This window comes from Camponotus vicinus, unplaced genomic scaffold (genome assembly GCF_025532165.1).
Source record: "Camponotus vicinus isolate PSW18456_S1 unplaced genomic scaffold, iyCamVici1.0 SCAF_1, whole genome shotgun sequence".
Lineage (NCBI taxonomy): Eukaryota > Metazoa > Arthropoda > Insecta > Hymenoptera > Formicidae > Camponotus > Camponotus vicinus.
The window spans coordinates 9,745,198-9,764,189 of NW_028141945.1; the positions used below are offsets into that span (position 1 = coordinate 9,745,198).

Below are 18,992 nucleotides of genomic sequence, written 5' to 3' on the forward strand. Positions count from 1 at the left end.
GGATATAGGCGCAATTTAATATATACACAATTTAATATTTATAAACGCTAGATCGGCACGAATAATTTCCCGATAAATGCCCTTAGGACCCGTGGCACGGTCGTAAAAAACGAGAACGTCGGCGCCTTCCAGCAAGTAGAATCGTTGAAATTATACGTTATATCCTCCCTAAGTAGATTACCTGCAGCTTCAACTTGATTGCCTCGTTGGTTATATAACTGATAATTTCCTCGTAATCCACGGTGGGTACGTCTACGTTGGGGAAAAGATCGGTGGTAATGTCGAGGAATAGCGGTAGATCGTCCGAGGTAAGTTTGGCGACGTTCATATCTTTCATAGCGAGGATAATTATCTAGGTAAAATTCAAGAGACTTGGTTGGTAGTTCACAGTGTCATAATATAAATGATTATTGCGAGACTTTGTAACACTTTGAATATAAAATATTACGAGTAATTTAAAAATGACACCATGTTTAAATATCAAAATAATAAGATCAATATTTTGTGTGAATAATAAAGAAGATAAGATAATTTTAGAATAATAAAGAAGATAAAGAATCACCTCGTCGTCGGATAAATTGGGATACAGCCTTCTCTTTTTGCCAGCGTATCGGGTCAGTGTTACTATACCTCGCAAACCGAAATCGTAATGATGCTGTTTACTAAGTTGCTGCTGGGCGAGAGAATATAAAGTAAAGACCTATAAAGAAGAAAAGCATTGTTCAAAATTTTCGGCAAATTTTAATATTAAAATTTCTAATAAATCAAATAAATATTTCAAAAATAGATATTTTATTGAAAAGTACAATAAACAAAACGATAAATTTATTTGAAATATTGATAAATTATTTTGAAATTTTAATAATCATATACTTCATCATATACTTTATCATTTGTAAAATTACTTATATATTGAGAGATTAAGAAATTGCAAATTAATTGTAACTTGAAATGACCTTTTTAGCTAACACACGTGTATTTTTAAACCCTTCACCAAACAGGTTAATTTCGACAATCATACTACTGTCCGGCACCATCATCGAGATTGGCCGGAACATGGACTTTAAATTGTCTGGAAGTTCGGTACGTCCAGCGTAACCGGGATTCATTGTGATGAAGATGCCGCAGGTGCGCACCAGATTTATAGCGGCGCCGTCGAAAATGAATCTCGTAAGTCTTTGGGCGAGGGCGGTCAGTATCGATAGTATCTGTTGCGCTACTACTGATAACACTTCGACGTTAATTCTGCGATTACGAAAGAATTCATTTCTTTAAAGCTTTCTGTGCCTGCAATCTTTTATGTATTACGTGTAGGATTGACAAGACTCGAGATAAGACAATCTTTGTAAAAATATTGTATTAAAAATGTTCGAAAACTTAAATCTTGTCTTGGTCTTAAGTGAATCTCTTTTTAGCCAAAATCCCATCTTGTACTGTCTTGACTCGATTATATAAAATTTAATTTTATTTTTATTCAATAAAATTTTATTTAATTTAAATTTTATTTATTAAATAACATTTTTTAAATTCATGTAATTGTAATATTTTCTCATCTAACTTACAAATATGCATATTTTAGTTTTTTTAAAATTAATAATCTTAATAAGATCACAATAATCTTGACAACTTATTAACTTATAGTTTTGATAACTAATTAAAAATGTTGTCTAATTAAAAATCTCAAATGTCGAAACAAAGATTCTCTCATTTGTGGAAAATTAATTAACTTCTCATTGTAAAAAGTAAAAATGACAGAAATACTAATATAAATGTATGTATACATTATGTCCTTTATGTACTTTATGTCCTTTCTCGTGTATGCACGTTGTTTAATTTTTAAACAATAATCATGCATTTTATGCGAGGTTTGATTTGAATTTTCAAAAGGTTTTCCTTTTCTTCATGTCAATAGTATGTAAGCTTCATGGATATTTACCTATTGAATTCGTCAAAGCATCCCCAGGCGCCGGTTTGCGACAGTCCGCAAAATAATCTACCCATACTTTTATAATCCAGTCCTTCTGAACAGTTTTGTACGATTACATTGAAACCGAGTGCTTTTCCAAGATCCTTTACTGTTTCAGTTTTTCCAGTACCCGCAGGTCCCTTTGGACTTCCACCGCGATATAAATGAAGAGCCGTCGTCAATGTGATGTAACATCTGGACAAGATAAACGGTTGAAGAGTTATTTAATTGTTTAATATACGATAACACATTCGTGACATCCACGAAAATGGAAAATTAACAGAAGAGTGCACTTTAAATATACTCGTATAATCATAAATATAAAATCATATAATTATCATTATTATTTTAAATAAGAGACGAATATGTAAATTACATGTGTATCTCGAAAAGAGCTTAAATAATATCGTATTTTATTTTAATGAAATATAAATATATTTCGTTCTCGACGAAAAAGACCTTCGTGCAATTGACGGGCTATTGATGAAATATCTCGTCCATCAGGCCTGTATTTCGAAAACGCAGCTGCAATATGGCATTCGATACGAGGAATATATCAGAGTGTGTATATGCTCCGACGCAGTTTGCGATTTAATGCGTCTATTCGTGGCTGAGGGGGATGATTCATCCACTTTCGCGCGGTGGATGCGGAAGATTGAGGGGCGCGTTGTGTCTTCTTTCCGCAAGACAAATTCTCAGGACCGCGAGAGCGGACAAATGTATTGAGATGGCAATCGCCGTCTATAAATTAGAACGTCGGGAGGGGGATGCGGTAACCTTTTATCGCGATTAAATCGATAATATTATTAAGTAGGATATCGTGCTCGTTCTCGGCGCTTAGCCTTTGATGTCGCGGCGCGCGTTGACATTCGCTACTCGTTTCTTGAAATTACGTTATACTGTCATCCTCGTATTACATCGTAGCTGCATATCGAATTTATACGACCGGGCGAGCATGTTCGCGATATTACATCCCTCTCGCGGTTTACAACGCGATTCTGGTACGCACGAGACAGACATTTTGCAGTGAACATTCATTTCGAATGCGAAAAAACTTTGATACAAACGCACATCCTACAACTTTAATTACATCACGATGTAATCTCGATCGTCGAGATTTTTTCATATGAAAATTCAAATTTCATATGAAAATTTCATTTTTTTGTTAAATATACTTTTCCGATCCTGAGTTGTTTTTCTCACTCCATTATTTTATTATACTTGCTTTATAATGACTTCGTATTCATTCTGTGTTTGATTCATCCTTTCTCGAAAATTTTAATTTAGCCGCCTGAAATTTAAGTATACGAGGGCTCTTTCGGTTATAAGGAAACCCCAGAACTTGTTTCAACTAAGCGATCATCGTCAACTGTTCTCGCCACGATACACGTGACATTGTTCCCGCGCTAAGATATAACTAGTTGCAGGAAGTTGTATGATATGCGATGAATATCGCGAGTTCGCGACCTCGCCTTAATCATGTAACGTGAGCTATTTGATGCGATCGGTATCGCGGAGAGAAAGTTCCCTCATTAAATACAACGGCGCGCTTAAAACTTTACCTAATCGGACACGTGCAACGCGACGCGTCAAGCAATCGCTGCTCGATCGTCAAGTTACCCTCGCTGACCTAAATCAGGTTGTATTACATCGCCAATGTGTCGAACACTAAGCATTACCCGCGTCCCGTCGTGTGTTATCCGCGCGCGTGACAGACGAAATTACTGGCTGGCCACACGATCTGGTGCCAACTACGTGACTATAACACGCGCGATAACCGCTGAGAAACTTCTGCTTTAACATTACTAAACGGAACAGAGTACGCTGACCGACTAAATATGTCGCGACGTAATGTCACAAAAGTAATTTTGCAAATGGTGCCGCAATCAAGTGCGTATACGTATGCCACCATTCGTATTCACTACAGTACAGATTCATTTAAACGATGTACATTTCATCAAGTATTTGCGGTATAAAGCATCTCGTTGTCGTTTGGCAAAAAGTATTATCCTGTCATATGTTTGTGACATCTAGCTTTTAGTAGAATTTGTGTGACGTTTTACTTTTTTAATCTTTCATTAAATATATATAAAAAATGTACAGTAATAATTCTCAGTTTTATATCAAAGGACATGATATTAAAAATATTAAATCGAGCCAGAATATATCAAGTTTTCTTGAAAAATAAATTAATATTATTCTTTCTAAAGAAAATTTGCTTGTTAAGAAAAAAAATGGTTAAGAAATAATGATTGCGTGAAATAATTATCTAACATTTTTTCGCTTATGCTAAATGTTTAAGGAAAACGTACCGGTCTGTCAGAGGAGTTATTACAAGTCTTCCGGTGTTACCTAGATACTCGTAACCATACACGAAGTGAGTGTTTGTTTGCCGGACAATACAATCGTCCATGTCTGCATCCCAATAAAATCTTAACTGCGACAGCCACTCGAAAGCGGACACATCTCTGCAATCTGAAAAATTTGAAAAGTAAGTTTGCTCCCGCCTTTTTGTCTCATTTATTTTCTCTCTGGATTAAAGTAGCAAAGGAAGTATACGAGTGAAGTAATATAAGAAATGTTACGTGCAGTTTGAAGTATTACTTTATAACATTAGCTCGTATTATATATATGTGAAAAGAGCAAATAATCTTTTATAATCTTTTTCTTTGAATTTTATTTATTTATAAGATGGCACACGCATAAAAAGTATAAATTCGTAATAATTCTTGGTAATGAAAGTAATTTTAATCTAAGTTTTTTCTTTAAATCGCGATTGGTTTTATATATTAACGGAAATTACATATTGCAAAGGAAATATTGATATGGAAAAGTAAAGAATTTTATTATTACAAAAATATTATATTAACAAATATTATATTATATTAAAAATATTATAATATAATATTAAAATATTATATATTAACAAAAAAAGAATTTTCTCATAGCAAACATTTGCGAATTGTCTATTTTTCAAAACATTAGCTCGTATTATACATATGTGAAAAGAGCAAATAATCTTTTATAATCTTTTTCTCTTAATTTTATTTAATCAATAAAAAATTAGTTAAAAGGCTACAAGGACCAACGCAATGGTGGAAATATGCAAAAAATAAAACGGTTATTACAATAAAATAACCATATGAAAATGTTTATTTAAATGTTGCGGAACCAAGTTGACTCTTTTGCATTCCCTCAAGAAAAAAATTTTACATTTAGTAGCTATAATTCTTTTGTTGAAACCAATCCAATTCTTAAAACATTGCTTCACATCGCCTCCGAAACATCGATCGATAAAATTAAAAAAATTAAAAAAATTAAGTTGTGGAGCACTCATAATTCGCCTGAGTAATATCAAAATTATTATAATGAAATAAAGGTCCGTTAGATAAAATCAATAAAAAATTAGTTAAAAGGCTACAAGGACCAACGCAATGGTGGAAATATGCAAAAAATAAAACGGTTATTACAATAAAATAACCATATGAAAATGTTTATTTAAATGTTGCGGAACCAAGTTGACTCTTTTGCATTCCCTCAAGAAAAAAATTTTACATTTAGTAGCTATAATTCTTTTGTTGAAACCAATCCAATTCTTAAAACATTGCTTCACATCGCCTCCGAAACATCGATCGATAAAATGTAAAATTGTATGTAAAATTTTTTTCTTGAGGGAATGCAAAAGAGTCAACTTGGTTCCGCAACATTTAAATAAACATTTTCATATGGTTATTTTATTGTAATAACCGTTTTATTTTTTGCATATTTCCACCATTGCGTTGGTCCTTGTAGCCTTTTAACTAATTTTTTATTGATTTTATCTAACGGACCTTTATTTCATTATAATAATTTTGATATTACTCAGGCGAATTATGAGTGCTCCACAACTTAATTTTTTTAATTTTTTTAATTTTATCGATCGATGTTTCGGAGGCGATGTGAAGCAATGTTTTAAGAATTGGATTGGTTTCAACAAAAGAATTATAGCTACTAAATGTAAAATTTTTTTCTTGAGGGAATGCAAAAGAGTCAACTTGGTTCCGCAACATTTAAATAAACATTTTCATATGGTTATTTTATTGTAATAACCGTTTTATTTTTTGCATATTTCCACCATTGCGTTGGTCCTTGTAGCCTTTTAACTAATTTTTTATTGATTTTATCTAACGGACCTTTATTTCATTATATTAATTTTATTTATTTATAAGATGGCACACGCACAAAAAGTATAAATTCGTAATAATTCTTGGTAATGAAAATAATTTTAATCTAAGTTTTCTCTTTAAATCGCGATTGGTTTTACATATTAATGGAAATTAGTTATTACAAAGGAAATATTGATATGGAAAAGTAAAGAATATTATTACAATCAAAAAAAAAATTTTCCCATAGTAAACATTTGCGAATTTTATATTTTTCAAAAAATAGATTCTCGCCATCGTATATGTATATTTTTACAAGCATTTTCTCTTCGAGATATACAAATTTACTAGCGAATGCAACGGCGTTTTCCTACTGTAGCGTATCGTATCGCCAACAATATAACGCTAGAACGTGATGCGGTTGCGTCGGACGCGGTCCTATAAAATGATCTGTAATTTGTTGGCTGTACATCCGAGTATATATTGAGTATATTTTTATAAAACAAATACGCGTAACGAGAACGAGCGTTGTATCTAGGATGAAAGAATGATTGCAGAAGAATACGCGAATCAACTCACTCATTTTATACATTTTTTCAATGACATCTCTCGCGTGTATCTCGATAATGATAACTGCCTTGAACTTTAGTCGATCCAGCTTACTCAGATCGCTTCGTATAGTTTCCGAGTATTTGTCTAACGTCTGATTCTGTTTCTTCCTCAGTCTTCGCAACGGCTTCTTCGAGTCCGCCATTCTTGAGTACGAGGGCAAATCAAACAAAGCTTAATTGGATTGTGAAATACATAGCTAACATATCATTTCGCAGTTACGCTACCTGATAATTAATTTGCTCGTCTTTAAGAGTCTCCAGAAAGCTTTGAGAAAAGCAATCTCGTTAACTCGATATGACAAAAAAAATTTTTTTAAATATTATTAATGCAAGTACATACGAAGATGTCGTCCCTTTTCGAAAAATTATTAACGTAAGATTTCTCAGACTTTAAGATCCACGCGACAACTAAAATGTAAGAAGACAATGCAACATGTGCGATGCACTTTTAGCGATATTATTTTTCGCCGTGCATCTCATCTCAATTTTCCCAACCGCGTTGTCTTTGGCATCTCTTTTTCCGAGGCGCCGGGGTGCAACGGAAAGGTACGTCGGGCCTCGCCTGTAACACGAGCGTTATAGGAGAGTCCCGGGACGGGAGGGATTTTATTCGGTAGGTAGGGATATGCTCGGCTGTAGGTGCGGGTTAAATTATTCGCGGTACGGCTAGTATATGCAAATGAGGAAGATGGTGGAAGGGTGCCGTCGCCGGATCGCAGGACCAGACGTAGAATATGCAAAATTTCTCTTATTAGACCTACCGTGTCTCCTATCCTCTTCCACGGCCATTCTACCATCTCCCACTACGCGCGTCTACCATGTGTGTGTACGCGCGAAAAGATCTTTTCTCATCATCGTCTCGTTTCCTCCGACCGTCTTTCGGCGTCCGTCAGAACCGGCCTCACGTTCATCCCGTTTTCCCGCCCTCCCCCTTTCCGCGTCGCACCCCCAGCGACTCGTTTCCCTCGCGTTTCATAACTAACGCAGCTAAATTTCTCACAGGCAAGACCAAAAGTACTCACTTGCAGCGTAGCAGGGTGCGCGTGCAGTCGCTCGTCCATTGAATCTGAGTGGACGTAATGCCCGGCTGGCCCGGCCATTCTTTCACCCACCTGTCGCGTTTCGCGAGCATTTTTCGCAACGCTGTCCGACACTGCCTCAACACTTCGCGCAGGGTCACTCTCATCGCGGCCTCTGCAATTGCCACCCCCGCGTTTTATTCACGCTCACTTCCCCGCCGCGCGCGTTTCCGTCCCCTCCCCTCCACCCCCGTTCACTCCCCCTCCTCCCTCTCCCCCGCGCGCGCCATTTCGCTCGCGTATTTTTATCTCCCGCAAACAGAAATCGAAGTTGTACGCTGATGCGCACGCGGGCACATCGGGTAATTTACGGCGGTCGTGGACCAACGTCGGGATTGAGCATAAATTATGGCCAATTTTCCAGCCCCGGCTTTTATTTACGTAACGCCCGAACTGTTGTAAACGCTACTTTCCGCTTTCCCCGCTACCGTGCACACCGCAGGATACTGTAAATATTTGATGAGTCCATGTTCACACGTCGCTGATCTTTCTCCTAGTTTTCCCGCGCATGCAAAAGAAGGTTGTCGTTCCATATTTCAGGTGGAGGTGAAACCGCCTCTTTCGATTTTGCAAAAAGCAATTTATGATCTTATAAATTCTCGCGTATATATATTTCCTCAGCGTGCGTTCGTGCACGCGTGTAGATTTCGGGGAGATAACAGGAAACAGGATTTATAGGGATATATACCTAAACTCATGGAATGGTAACTACTATGCGTTTATCATAAAAGAACGACGGATTTTAGGATTACCACCGCGATGATTGCGAGTTTACTGTTTTAAATTTTCGCATTTTGTTGCTTGCAAGTGTCTAATAATCGATCTTCGTCTCTCGTGAAGTACTTGAAGAGAAGAAATAAATAAACTCACCGACATCGCGCAGCCAATACTCGACTTGACCCTCCAAGAGGACCGGTTCGACAAACTCGACGTACTCTTCCTCGTTCGAGTACATTCCGTCAGCCACATGTTTTCCAGTCAGCGTCTTAAGACGGAAAGATGCGATATTAAGAGTCTCGAGACAATACGCTTACGTAGAGGAAGCAAGTATAAGAGAATAGAAAGGTGGAGAATTACCTTGCTGAGCTTCAAGGACTTGATGTTCGCGAAAAGCTTTCTGATATGCGGCTGCATGAGGTCCGGTCTTTTAGAATGCGCCAGGATTTCCAGTATATCATCATTCGAGACGAAGTAGAGCCTCGGAAATACTCGTCTCTTGGTCTCCAGGTACTGCTCGAGCGCCAACTGCAACGCCTCCAACTTGTCATTGAGTTTGTTCAGGATTTCCAGCAAGCCAGCTAACAGGATCGTCGGGATGGGGAGCAAGGAAGGGGGGAAAAATGCAAATGCTTTCAATAGAATAGATTTACATTATTTTACAGTACGCGTACGCGTCGGCTCGTCGCTCGATTTTTTATCTTCTTTTTTTCGTTTTTCTCTCTTTTTTTTTTAGTGCCGGAAGCCGACACAGGCGGTTTGTACGTATCCATTTACATTAATACCCTGGCTCGGTCGTAGCTTAAATAATTTTAATCCTAGTTTAACGCTCAGAATGATCGCGCACGATAAATGCGGAATATACCTCCGGTTCAGTAATACTTTTTTCATTAGTTAATTGCATTTTGCAAATATGCTTATTGATTATGTTTTATTCTGAAAATGTTGCATTAAATCTGGTATCTAACTGATGAATTCATATTACTATGTTCAAAATCTTGTATTCTTTAATTTAAAAAAGTTGCAAGATTTTATTAATTATTCTAGAAAATACTCTTTGCCTTGTTTCTTTTTTATATAGAATATAAATTGTTTTTAATCCTAATATGATAATTTGTTTGTATAATTGATTTTATATCATATGTAAAAGAAGCTATTAGAAATTTTTATAAAATTCTTGCAATAATTCGAGCTTTCATATATACTGCAAAAAGATATGGCGGATTCAATATATTACAGTACATATCGAGTAACATATTCTCTCGCAAGGTATCGAAATTTCAGTATCAATCGTTTGAAGTTTGCTGAGTATAATCACTACAAATGTAAAATTAAATTAAAAAATTATTTTTCTCGGAGGATTAGATTACAGATAAATTTTTATTTGGATTTCTATATGTTTGTAGGAAAATGGAATTTACGTGACATTTTTTTTCAACATTTAATTAGAAGGATCTCTTGTTACAATGATCCCGTATTTTGTATTATACTGATACTATGGATAACATCTCCTTTGTAATAGTCCTTCTGATAATACATACGTGGAACATGAGTAGCTGGCAGTGCCAAACCGTAGGAAGCCATCCTCGATGTATGTTCAGCCAACTCGCTCGTCACTTTGTCAAAATCATCGGTCTCCTTTGGGAGTTGTTTCTTGATGTCTTCGGTAGTGAATATATTGTCCAAGTACACGTATTCTCTTTGTACCAGCAGCAGCATTTCCAAAACTTCTTCGATAGTCGACAGTGTCCGTTCCCAGTGGTCGACTTCCTGCGCAAATGGTTCGACGAATCTAGGAAAATTCAATATGTAGTTCGCTCAAGTCCAACAAAAATATAAATGCGATAATTAATTTAACGAATGCAATGTACCTTGTTGCCTTTATAGATGAGAGCTGCACCTGATGATCTTCCAGAGCTTGCATTATATCGTCTGTCGCTTTTAATCTGTAGATTCCTCTATCTTTATATGCAACCATTGTAATTGGCATCATTTCCCAAGTATTTTTAATATTTTGGAGTCCCTAATCAATGCGCATGTGTTATTTCTCGTAAAGAAATGCCTTGTGTAATTAATATATTGTATGGTTCGTATTTGTATTCTCGACGACTTACAACTTCAATAGCGAGTTCCATCGTGGCCGTGTTCGAAATTTCGCTAATTTGCTCCGCGAAATTATGCATCTGCATTTTAATAATCGCATCCAAAGTAAAGTCCTCCGACGTTTCGTCGAATTCTCGATCGATCGTATCTTTGACCCGCTCCCAATGTCTCGATCTCATCGCTGGATTTTTCAGTACCGTTATCAGCGGTAATGTACGTCGAAATTTATCGACACTTAATCTGGAATATACGATTTTCAAAATAAATTATGTGTACAATAAATTGTATATAGAATTACATATATTCTTTCTTGTATTTTAAATAATATAAAATTTATTAAAATTTGAAGATATATTCGTAAACTTATAATATTCTCTCAATTGCAAAGCAATCACTTTTACATTAATCTGGCTCTGATGTAAATTATTGAATAAATACTAATTATTCACTTTGCGCAAAGATTTAATAAAAATCAAACAAAGATATATTTTGATTTAAAAAAATGCATTTAGAAAATTTAATATAAAAATATAATTTTTCTGTTATTCAAAACTCATACGAAAAGTTTCCTGCGATTCTTTCCATTGCATAATGAAGAATACTTTTTCTTTTGTACGCAAACAGCGTTCTGCCAGCGTATAGTTTATTTTCATTTTCCCTTGTTTAGTAAACTAGGTTGAATTGTAGCCGCTGAGAAGTTACATAGCCATTTACGGAGCGTGCACTTTGTTAGTTTCAAAAAGTATCGTCGAAAGGAGTGTGGTCACAAGTGTGGTCGGTAAGTTTACGTAAGTTACGCGTTTTAGCGACGCAGAAGTTAATAAGCGTCGCTGTGTAATATGCTAGATTAAGTTGTGGACTGTCCTTCGCATTATTTCCTCCGAAGCACTGCGCTGGTCCACAAGTGCACATCGTTCAAACGAATTTTTTTTCATTAGCGTTATTTATCCTTATACATATATGTGGAACTTTTCAAAATTCGACAAACTATTTTTTACTCTCGTCATACACCGCAAAAAGCTGTTATCGAAAGGATTAAATCATTCGGTATAATATTCGATGTTACAAATAGGGGACATTTCAATCATTGACAATTATTGTCGATTACATCCCCGTGCGTGATCTCTCCCTTGCTATCATTTTGAAAAATGGCCATCCATCGCACGAGCGCAATTTATAACGTAGCGGACCGATTTCTAGTTTTTTGGGATGAATAAATTGATCCTGCTAGAGGATGGCAATTGCTAGCGCTACTTTGCTTTGTGAAAAATTTACGAAAGCGGCACATATTTATTACGCGTTCGAAATTCGATTATAACTGGGTCGCACCTGGTATTCTCGACAATCTCCCAGTTCTTTTCTTTGAGCTCTTTGCTGAGTTTCGTGAGTTTCCGGAGGAGGAGATTAGCGGTTGCGTCCATCTCTTCCAATTCTATCGTCCAGAAATTTCCGGTTTTGTAGCGTTCCCAGGCATCGTTCCATTCGTCCGTCAATTGCCACACCAATTCGATCACGGCTATATCCTTCGCGAGTAGAAAAGTGTCGGAAAGTCGTATAAATACGTAGACCAGCATGAAGAGTGAAGGTGACATTTGAGCAAATATGATATTTACTTTATCGAGTTGAGCGAGTTCTCGAGAATCTGGATAATTTATGCCAAAAATCATCAATCGTGATTTTAATAGTCTTTCTCTGTCCCTCAAGGAATAAATGTCTTTCCGGAAGATGGCCAGCCAATTTAAAGCGTCTGTAACAATAATGATAATAATAATTAAAAGATCGTTTCAATTGACTGTTTGGAGAAAAAATTTGTTTTCACGCCCTACAACCGCGTTGGCTCCTTATTGCCTCTTATTATTCATTTTAATTTGTTAATTTTGGGGAGCGTTTAACTTTGTGTAATTTTATGATAATAATAATGATAAAGTAAATGCAATATAGTAGTAATAAAGTAAATATTAATACTAAGTGAATTATTCTAACTAGATAATGTCTGATTAAAATCAATTTATTTTTCTGTGATTAGCCATCTAACATTTGTGTATGTATTCCAGATATACACAGGATTACTGGTAATCGTTACTTACTGCATATTTTGTAGGCAAAATTCATGCAAAAATAAACCGATATTGACAAATGCACTTAAAACATTATACTTGGATGTGTTATGAATAAATAACAGACTAATCTGCAGTAGTAAAAGCAAAAAACGTTACGACTACGATTTTTTTTATTCTAATCTCTTTAAATTTTCAAAATAAAAAATATCACAAATGAACAATGTTATTATTTAATGCAAAATAAAAAATGTCATTTAATGCAAAATTTATTCTAACTAGATAATGTCTGATTAAAATCAATTTATTTTTCCGTGATTAGTCATCTAACATTTGTGTATGTATTCCAGATATACGCAGGATTACTGATAATCGTTACTTACTGCATATTTTGTAGGCAAAATTCATGCAAAAATAAACCGATATTGACAAACGCATTTAAAACATTGTACTTGGATGTGTTATGAATAAATAACAGACTAATCTGCAGTAGTAAAAGCAAAAAACGTTACAATTACGATTTTTAAAATTCTAATCTCTTTAAATTTTCAAAATAAAAAATATCACAAATGAACAATGTTATTATTTAATGCAAAATAAAAAAATGTCACAAATAAAACAATGTTATTGAAGGCAAAATTTTTTCTTAATATTTAACATATAAACTTTATAATAATCTTGTTAAAAATATCTCTTGCAAAATCTTCTATACACTTTTTATATTTATTTTCTTTTCTACTCTCTCGCTCAACGTATAAATTATAACTTCATATTTACTGTTAAAATTAAAAATTATAAATGTTATAATTGAATGTGAATATTTACTTATTCATTGTTATCCACGAATCTATTATAGATTGTAAAATACAGTAATTATTTATCGTTGATTTATGCAATTCAGTGTCATACTACGAAGATATTTATATTTATATATTTAATGAGAATGTATTAATTAAGTTACTTTTTGAATCCCAGTCGGATGTGAAGGGCCCGGTATCGTTAAATCTACGCACCACGGAAGACACATCTTCCTCGAACATCGTCGCATCAGTCAGCAATATTTGTTTAAATTCTTCCTGCAATTATGTTTAAATAAAATATTCAAAAGATAATCCAAGTTATTATGGATATATATAACTATTTACAAACATGTAAAATTCCACCATTTTTTCTTTAAGTTTGAGAGAGATATAAATATATAATAAATAAATGAATAAATAAATAAATAAATATATGTATATAAAATTACTTGTTATTCTTTTTTAAAAATAAAAATGTGCAAGAAATAACAAGAAATATTTTCTTGCTTCTTTACTAAATAATTTAAATCTTGCAAATATATTAGAAAGTTTTTAAAGAGTTGAAAAACTAATTTTTCAGATTATATAAAAATTCCTTAGATGCGATGAAGTAACGTCAAAATTGAGAAAATAATTAATTGACATCATATTTTCCTCTTAGTTAGCGTCGACGCCGACGCCGCGCGATGGAACTCCATTTTTTATTACAAAGTTCCTAGAAGTTCTCTTTTATATCGAGGGAATGCAGTACCTTTTTTTCGAGCAGGGTAACTTCGCACGTGGCAAGTAACTCCAAGTAAGCCGTCCACGAACGGTTGATGTCTTTTAATTTTCTTTTAAACTCATAAGTTAGCAGCACCTCATATTTTTCTGAAAATTATTAAACATCCTTTTCTGCGATCCAATATACATAATTATGTGAATATGCATAAGTTTATACGTAATTTAAAATAATAGATTTTTTGTTCAGAGTTTCCGTATGTGATAAACAAGGTCTGAGATTATTTCAAACAAAGCAAATACGTTTGCAAATTGTAGATCGTCTTGTATATTCTTGAGCGATAGTAAATCGCGATCTTAAGCTCCATCGATCTTACAGTGTGTCGACCTTCTTACTTAACACGGAGAAAACATTTAAAGGTTTACCCAAAGTTTGGAACTGCTCCTGAATCTTGGGAAACTCTTCTTCCTCTTTCGGGATCTCGGCAGTGAGCCTCTCGAACAATTGCAGCGCGGATTGCATGCTGATGAGATCCGTCGGTTCCTTCATTATTCTGCAAACGAATGAATTCACGTACGATTCAGTTCGAAATTCAAAAAGGCCTTGCGACAGAATTTATGGGAGCAACGCCTTGCGAGCAACGCCTCTCCAGTGTTCTGCTCGGCTTAAGGAAATTTACATTAATAGTATCGATCGAGAACATTGAAATCGAATATAACTGAAAAATTCAATTATGCTATAGAGAGGAATAGATAATCAGACTGGGGCTCTGTGTGAAAAGAAATTTTTTTTGAATAATAAGCATAAAAATGGTGAACTGCAGACACAGTTAATTCTCTCAAATTAAAATAAAATATAATTAAATATAATATTAAAATAAAATATTTTATATATACAAATGGATATTTAAATATAAATATTGTTAAAAATAGTTGACATATTTTTCTACCATCTGTAAAAATCAGTTATATGTGTGATTTGATATATTTCAATTAATTTTTTATTTTAAAACTAAACTTATTCTAAAACTTTCCAAGTAGAAATGTATAAATATTTATTTTAAAAATAAAAAATATTTTTTTGTGACCCATTTCTGTGATCCTTCCTCTGTATCAAATTTCTCTCTAATCCCAAGCGGTAAATTTTTTTTTTACTTTGAAAAATTGTATTCAAATAATCAGGTAGGCAACTAACTTTGTGGAATTTTCAGCGATGTAATGATAAATGTGGTCGACCATTGCATTGGTCATACGTAACAAAAGTGCGGTAAGCTTCTGTTGCCAAATTGAACAGTGCTCGATGATGGTGGCTTTCAATCCATCAGAATTTATATCGAGGAAATGCACTGTCGTCATTGTTTCCTGTAGTTGGACGCTATTCATCACATCGATGTATTTACTTATATCCGCATCAAAAGATGCCGCTGTTGGTTTCAACTTTTCATACCTAATTTATGAAAATGGTATAATACTTTATAAAATTAAAAAAAAAATGCTTGAAATGTATGAAGTAAATATTTTATGTATTAAAATGAAAAATCGTATATCAAATGTAGATTATTTATGCTTTCTCTTTACTTTCTGATCTTTGAAGAGACAGAGAGAGAGAGATCATAAAAAGATTATTAAATAAATTTTATAGTTGTAATAATTATTTATATCAAATAACGTAGAATTAGATGTAAATAAGGCAGTTTAAATAAACTTTTCAAAGTCTCGCGAGCAAAAGAATCATTTTAATCATCATTTTAAATGATACAATTCTTTTTGCATTACCTTTGAATATATAGATCTTTATTTATTTCCCATATATCTTTGAACGGTTCCCAGGTCTTGAGATAATTTTGCACTTGAGCAAAACAATAACTTACTTCTGCAAATTGATAAATTAATATTTAATATATTTATTTTAACATAGCATAAAGATAAAAATAATATCGAATTATATCGCATATATATTAATAAGAATATATATATAAAAATTAATATAGGTAAGAGAATATTTTGATATTACACATTAATTAAATTATTAATTTAAAATTAGATATTCTTATTAAATTTTAGGAAAATGAAATTGGAGTGAAAATTGTAATTAAATTGATACTAAACAATTGATAAAGTTTTTGATATAGAGGACGATTTTTAATTAATGACATTTTAATTTTAATTTTAAATGACATTTTAATTTTAAGTTGTGTCTATAATCAATAAAGCTGTATCGATATATATATATATATATATATATATATATATATATATTAATAATTTTTAAAAGAAAATGAAAGCATAAATAATGCATTTTTAACATAAGACAAATTTGCCCTGGGTTTGTTTGCTCTTTTAATGAATAAATAGTTATAAAGTAAGAATGTAATGTTTCTAGCAGGTAAAATATTTAAAAATTATCGATGTGTCGTTATAGAAGAATGTCTGATACATTAATTATAGAGTATTAAGTAGGAAAAATCATTGAAAGAATAAAAGAAAGAGTCAGACACAACACAAGATATATAGAAAGCTTCATGATACAACCGTTATTGAGTTTCTGTTGGAGTTCAATCAGCTCTTTGTCCTCCTTGTACAACTTTGGAAAGGGAAGGCTCTTGTCTCGAAGCATTTTAAACTTCTTAACTAGTCGCGAAACATCTTTCAAGGGCTCCAACAAAATATTCGAAATATTTCCTATTACTGTAGCTATTTCCAAGAGGCTTGGTATAAAGTTTATCTAGATAAATCATGCAGTAAACTACTTAGAGTATATGCATTCTTTTCTTTTTTTACAGCAAAGCTTTAAAATAATTAGATAAAGTATTTTCATTATTATGAGATTGGAAAATACCAAATTATCGTTATCAACTTAAACAGGCGAGACCTTTAGTTCAACAATGTACGTAATACTCTATATGTGTGGAATATATCTTGCATGGTATGTTAAACATGTTATGGATAGTTATGAACATACTTTGTTATTGATAATATCCACTTGCACCAATAGAAGGGGTGAAGGTCCTGTCGTATCAGTACCATGAAGAGCTTCAAACATGATGATTAAAGAATTCTTCAAACACAATCTAATGGCTTCCTCGATTACTGTATCGATTTTCATCAAATAATCTTTCCATTCCGTATGATTCTGAGCAGAAAAAGCAATAAAAAGATTACATGTATGTTAAAATTTAAAAGAGAACAAAAAAATTATAAACACAAATATAATTATAAAAGATATGAAATAAATTAGGATGACCGTATGCGTGTTAAAAAAAAAATTGATAGCTGCTTATCAATCTCCGCGTGCCAAAGTTAAAAAGAAAAATTTAATTTACGGCAGATTGTTTCGTTAAAGTTTACATTTTAATTAAAACTTTTTAAAAAATTAAAAATATTTATCTCACATAATGCTTATTGAATTTTTTCGGAATACCCGATATATCCTATAATATATTATAGGTTTATTTATTTCAGATAAGCCATATTAATTTAATCATTTTATTTATAAATTATAATAGATCTGATAGAGGATAATATGCCAAACATGTTATGCTCGCTTACGGCGAGACTGCAACGCTTGGAGACTTTTTGAATTAACCGAGAAGGCACGTGCTCACTGTGGTAGTCACGTTATGGTACGACATATCTTAACACGAATCTGCCGTAAGTATGCTCTTTACTTCTCCAACTTTAGTTAGACGAGAATTGCTTTGTGTAGCCTACAGGCATGCAACGTACACCGTTTCCTCCACGAATATTTTTTCGTCAAAGCTATTTGGTCATTTTTACATCTGCTCTGAAATCTTCACGAGAAAGATTCAACTTTACATAACTTGTCAGAAATTTACTGCCGGCAAATCGCCTCGCGGCATTTTTTGAAGTTGATAGAAACTGTTAAAAAATAAAATAAGTTGCCGAAAATATAAAGGAATTTTTAAACACGCCTTAGAAAAAAATCTGTTCAGAATATCAGTACTAGGCAGAAAGTACATGTAGAAAAATATGACTTTGGATAATAAAATAACCATTCAATTTTTTTATATTAATCGAGACCTACTTGACTTTCTGAGCAACATTTAATGTAATAAGGCCTACTTTATGAGACTTAAAGAATTTTTGCATAAAATAAATTTTCTTTTAAGCGTAATAAAGATTGTATAAAATATGTTTTACATGAACAAGAAAATCCTAAATCGCCTATAAATTGATGGTGATGACCACAAAACAACACTTCTTTGTGTACCAATTTCTTTAGACGACGCTTAGATTTGACGTCTTTCTCACCTTTCTTTGAAAAGATACTTTTTTAATAATATTAATAATATATCATATAACACAGCAATAATATAACATATTATCTCTATAATAAAAAAATGGTATATTTGCTGAATTTCGCAGTTGCATCAAAAAAGTTATACCTCTTCTATCACATTCTTGAAGCCCTCATAAATCTCCATGATGTATAGAAATACCATATCGAGTCTTTGAGTCATAGCTTGGAACGTCTCGTCTCTGGAAAGTGAGAAAGTTCGACCGATGCTCGTTTACCAAGCGTTAAGTTTCAGTCACGCGTCTAGAGTTGCAGCAGCATAATGCGAAATGGAAATCCTACCGTACGTGCAAGAGCTCTTCTTTTAATACGGACAATGTGTATGTGTAATTAACCCTTATCTTGATCATGGGAGTGTCGCAGATGTTCTCGCAGATTCTTATGATCTCGAAGTTCGAGTTCTTGTAAGTGTCGATAAACCCTTGAAGCTAGAGCGACAAATAATTCTGCTTTTACTTGCCATTTCGTTTATATCGCGA

At 33.5% G+C, this 18,992-nt stretch overlaps 1 protein-coding gene across 10 annotated transcripts in view; it reads right to left on the minus strand.

The window, feature by feature from the left end:
- Kl-2 (dynein heavy chain 2, axonemal kl-2) overlaps positions 1 to 18,992 on the minus strand; it is a 48,423-nt gene that overhangs the window by 18,704 nt on the left and 10,727 nt on the right. For all 10 annotated transcript variants that reach the window (XR_014439358.1, XR_014439361.1, XR_014439356.1 and 7 more), the window contains 23 exons: positions 18,796 to 18,941; positions 18,602 to 18,695; positions 17,158 to 17,328; positions 16,728 to 16,920; positions 15,972 to 16,068; positions 15,391 to 15,642; positions 14,622 to 14,749; positions 14,227 to 14,345; positions 13,637 to 13,751; positions 12,232 to 12,365; positions 11,948 to 12,141; positions 10,630 to 10,858; positions 10,387 to 10,538; positions 10,057 to 10,307; positions 8,876 to 9,096; positions 8,669 to 8,783; positions 7,742 to 7,913; positions 6,688 to 6,863; positions 4,279 to 4,441; positions 1,937 to 2,161; positions 957 to 1,245; positions 563 to 700; positions 182 to 352 (listed from right to left, as the gene is read on the minus strand). Coding sequence is in view for 7 of the 10 variants with exons in the window: in XM_083102266.1 (XP_082958392.1) it covers positions 182 to 352; positions 563 to 700; positions 957 to 1,245; positions 1,937 to 2,161; positions 4,279 to 4,441; positions 6,688 to 6,863; positions 7,742 to 7,913; positions 8,669 to 8,783; positions 8,876 to 9,096; positions 10,057 to 10,307; positions 10,387 to 10,538; positions 10,630 to 10,858; positions 11,948 to 12,141; positions 12,232 to 12,365; positions 13,637 to 13,751; positions 14,227 to 14,345; positions 14,622 to 14,749; positions 15,391 to 15,642; positions 15,972 to 16,068; positions 16,728 to 16,920; positions 17,158 to 17,328; positions 18,602 to 18,695; positions 18,796 to 18,941 (3,945 nt within the window). In the remaining 3 variants the exon portion in view is untranslated. The remainder of the gene's footprint in view (positions 1 to 181; positions 353 to 562; positions 701 to 956; positions 1,246 to 1,936; positions 2,162 to 4,278; positions 4,442 to 6,687; positions 6,864 to 7,741; positions 7,914 to 8,668; positions 8,784 to 8,875; positions 9,097 to 10,056; positions 10,308 to 10,386; positions 10,539 to 10,629; positions 10,859 to 11,947; positions 12,142 to 12,231; positions 12,366 to 13,636; positions 13,752 to 14,226; positions 14,346 to 14,621; positions 14,750 to 15,390; positions 15,643 to 15,971; positions 16,069 to 16,727; positions 16,921 to 17,157; positions 17,329 to 18,601; positions 18,696 to 18,795; positions 18,942 to 18,992) is intronic.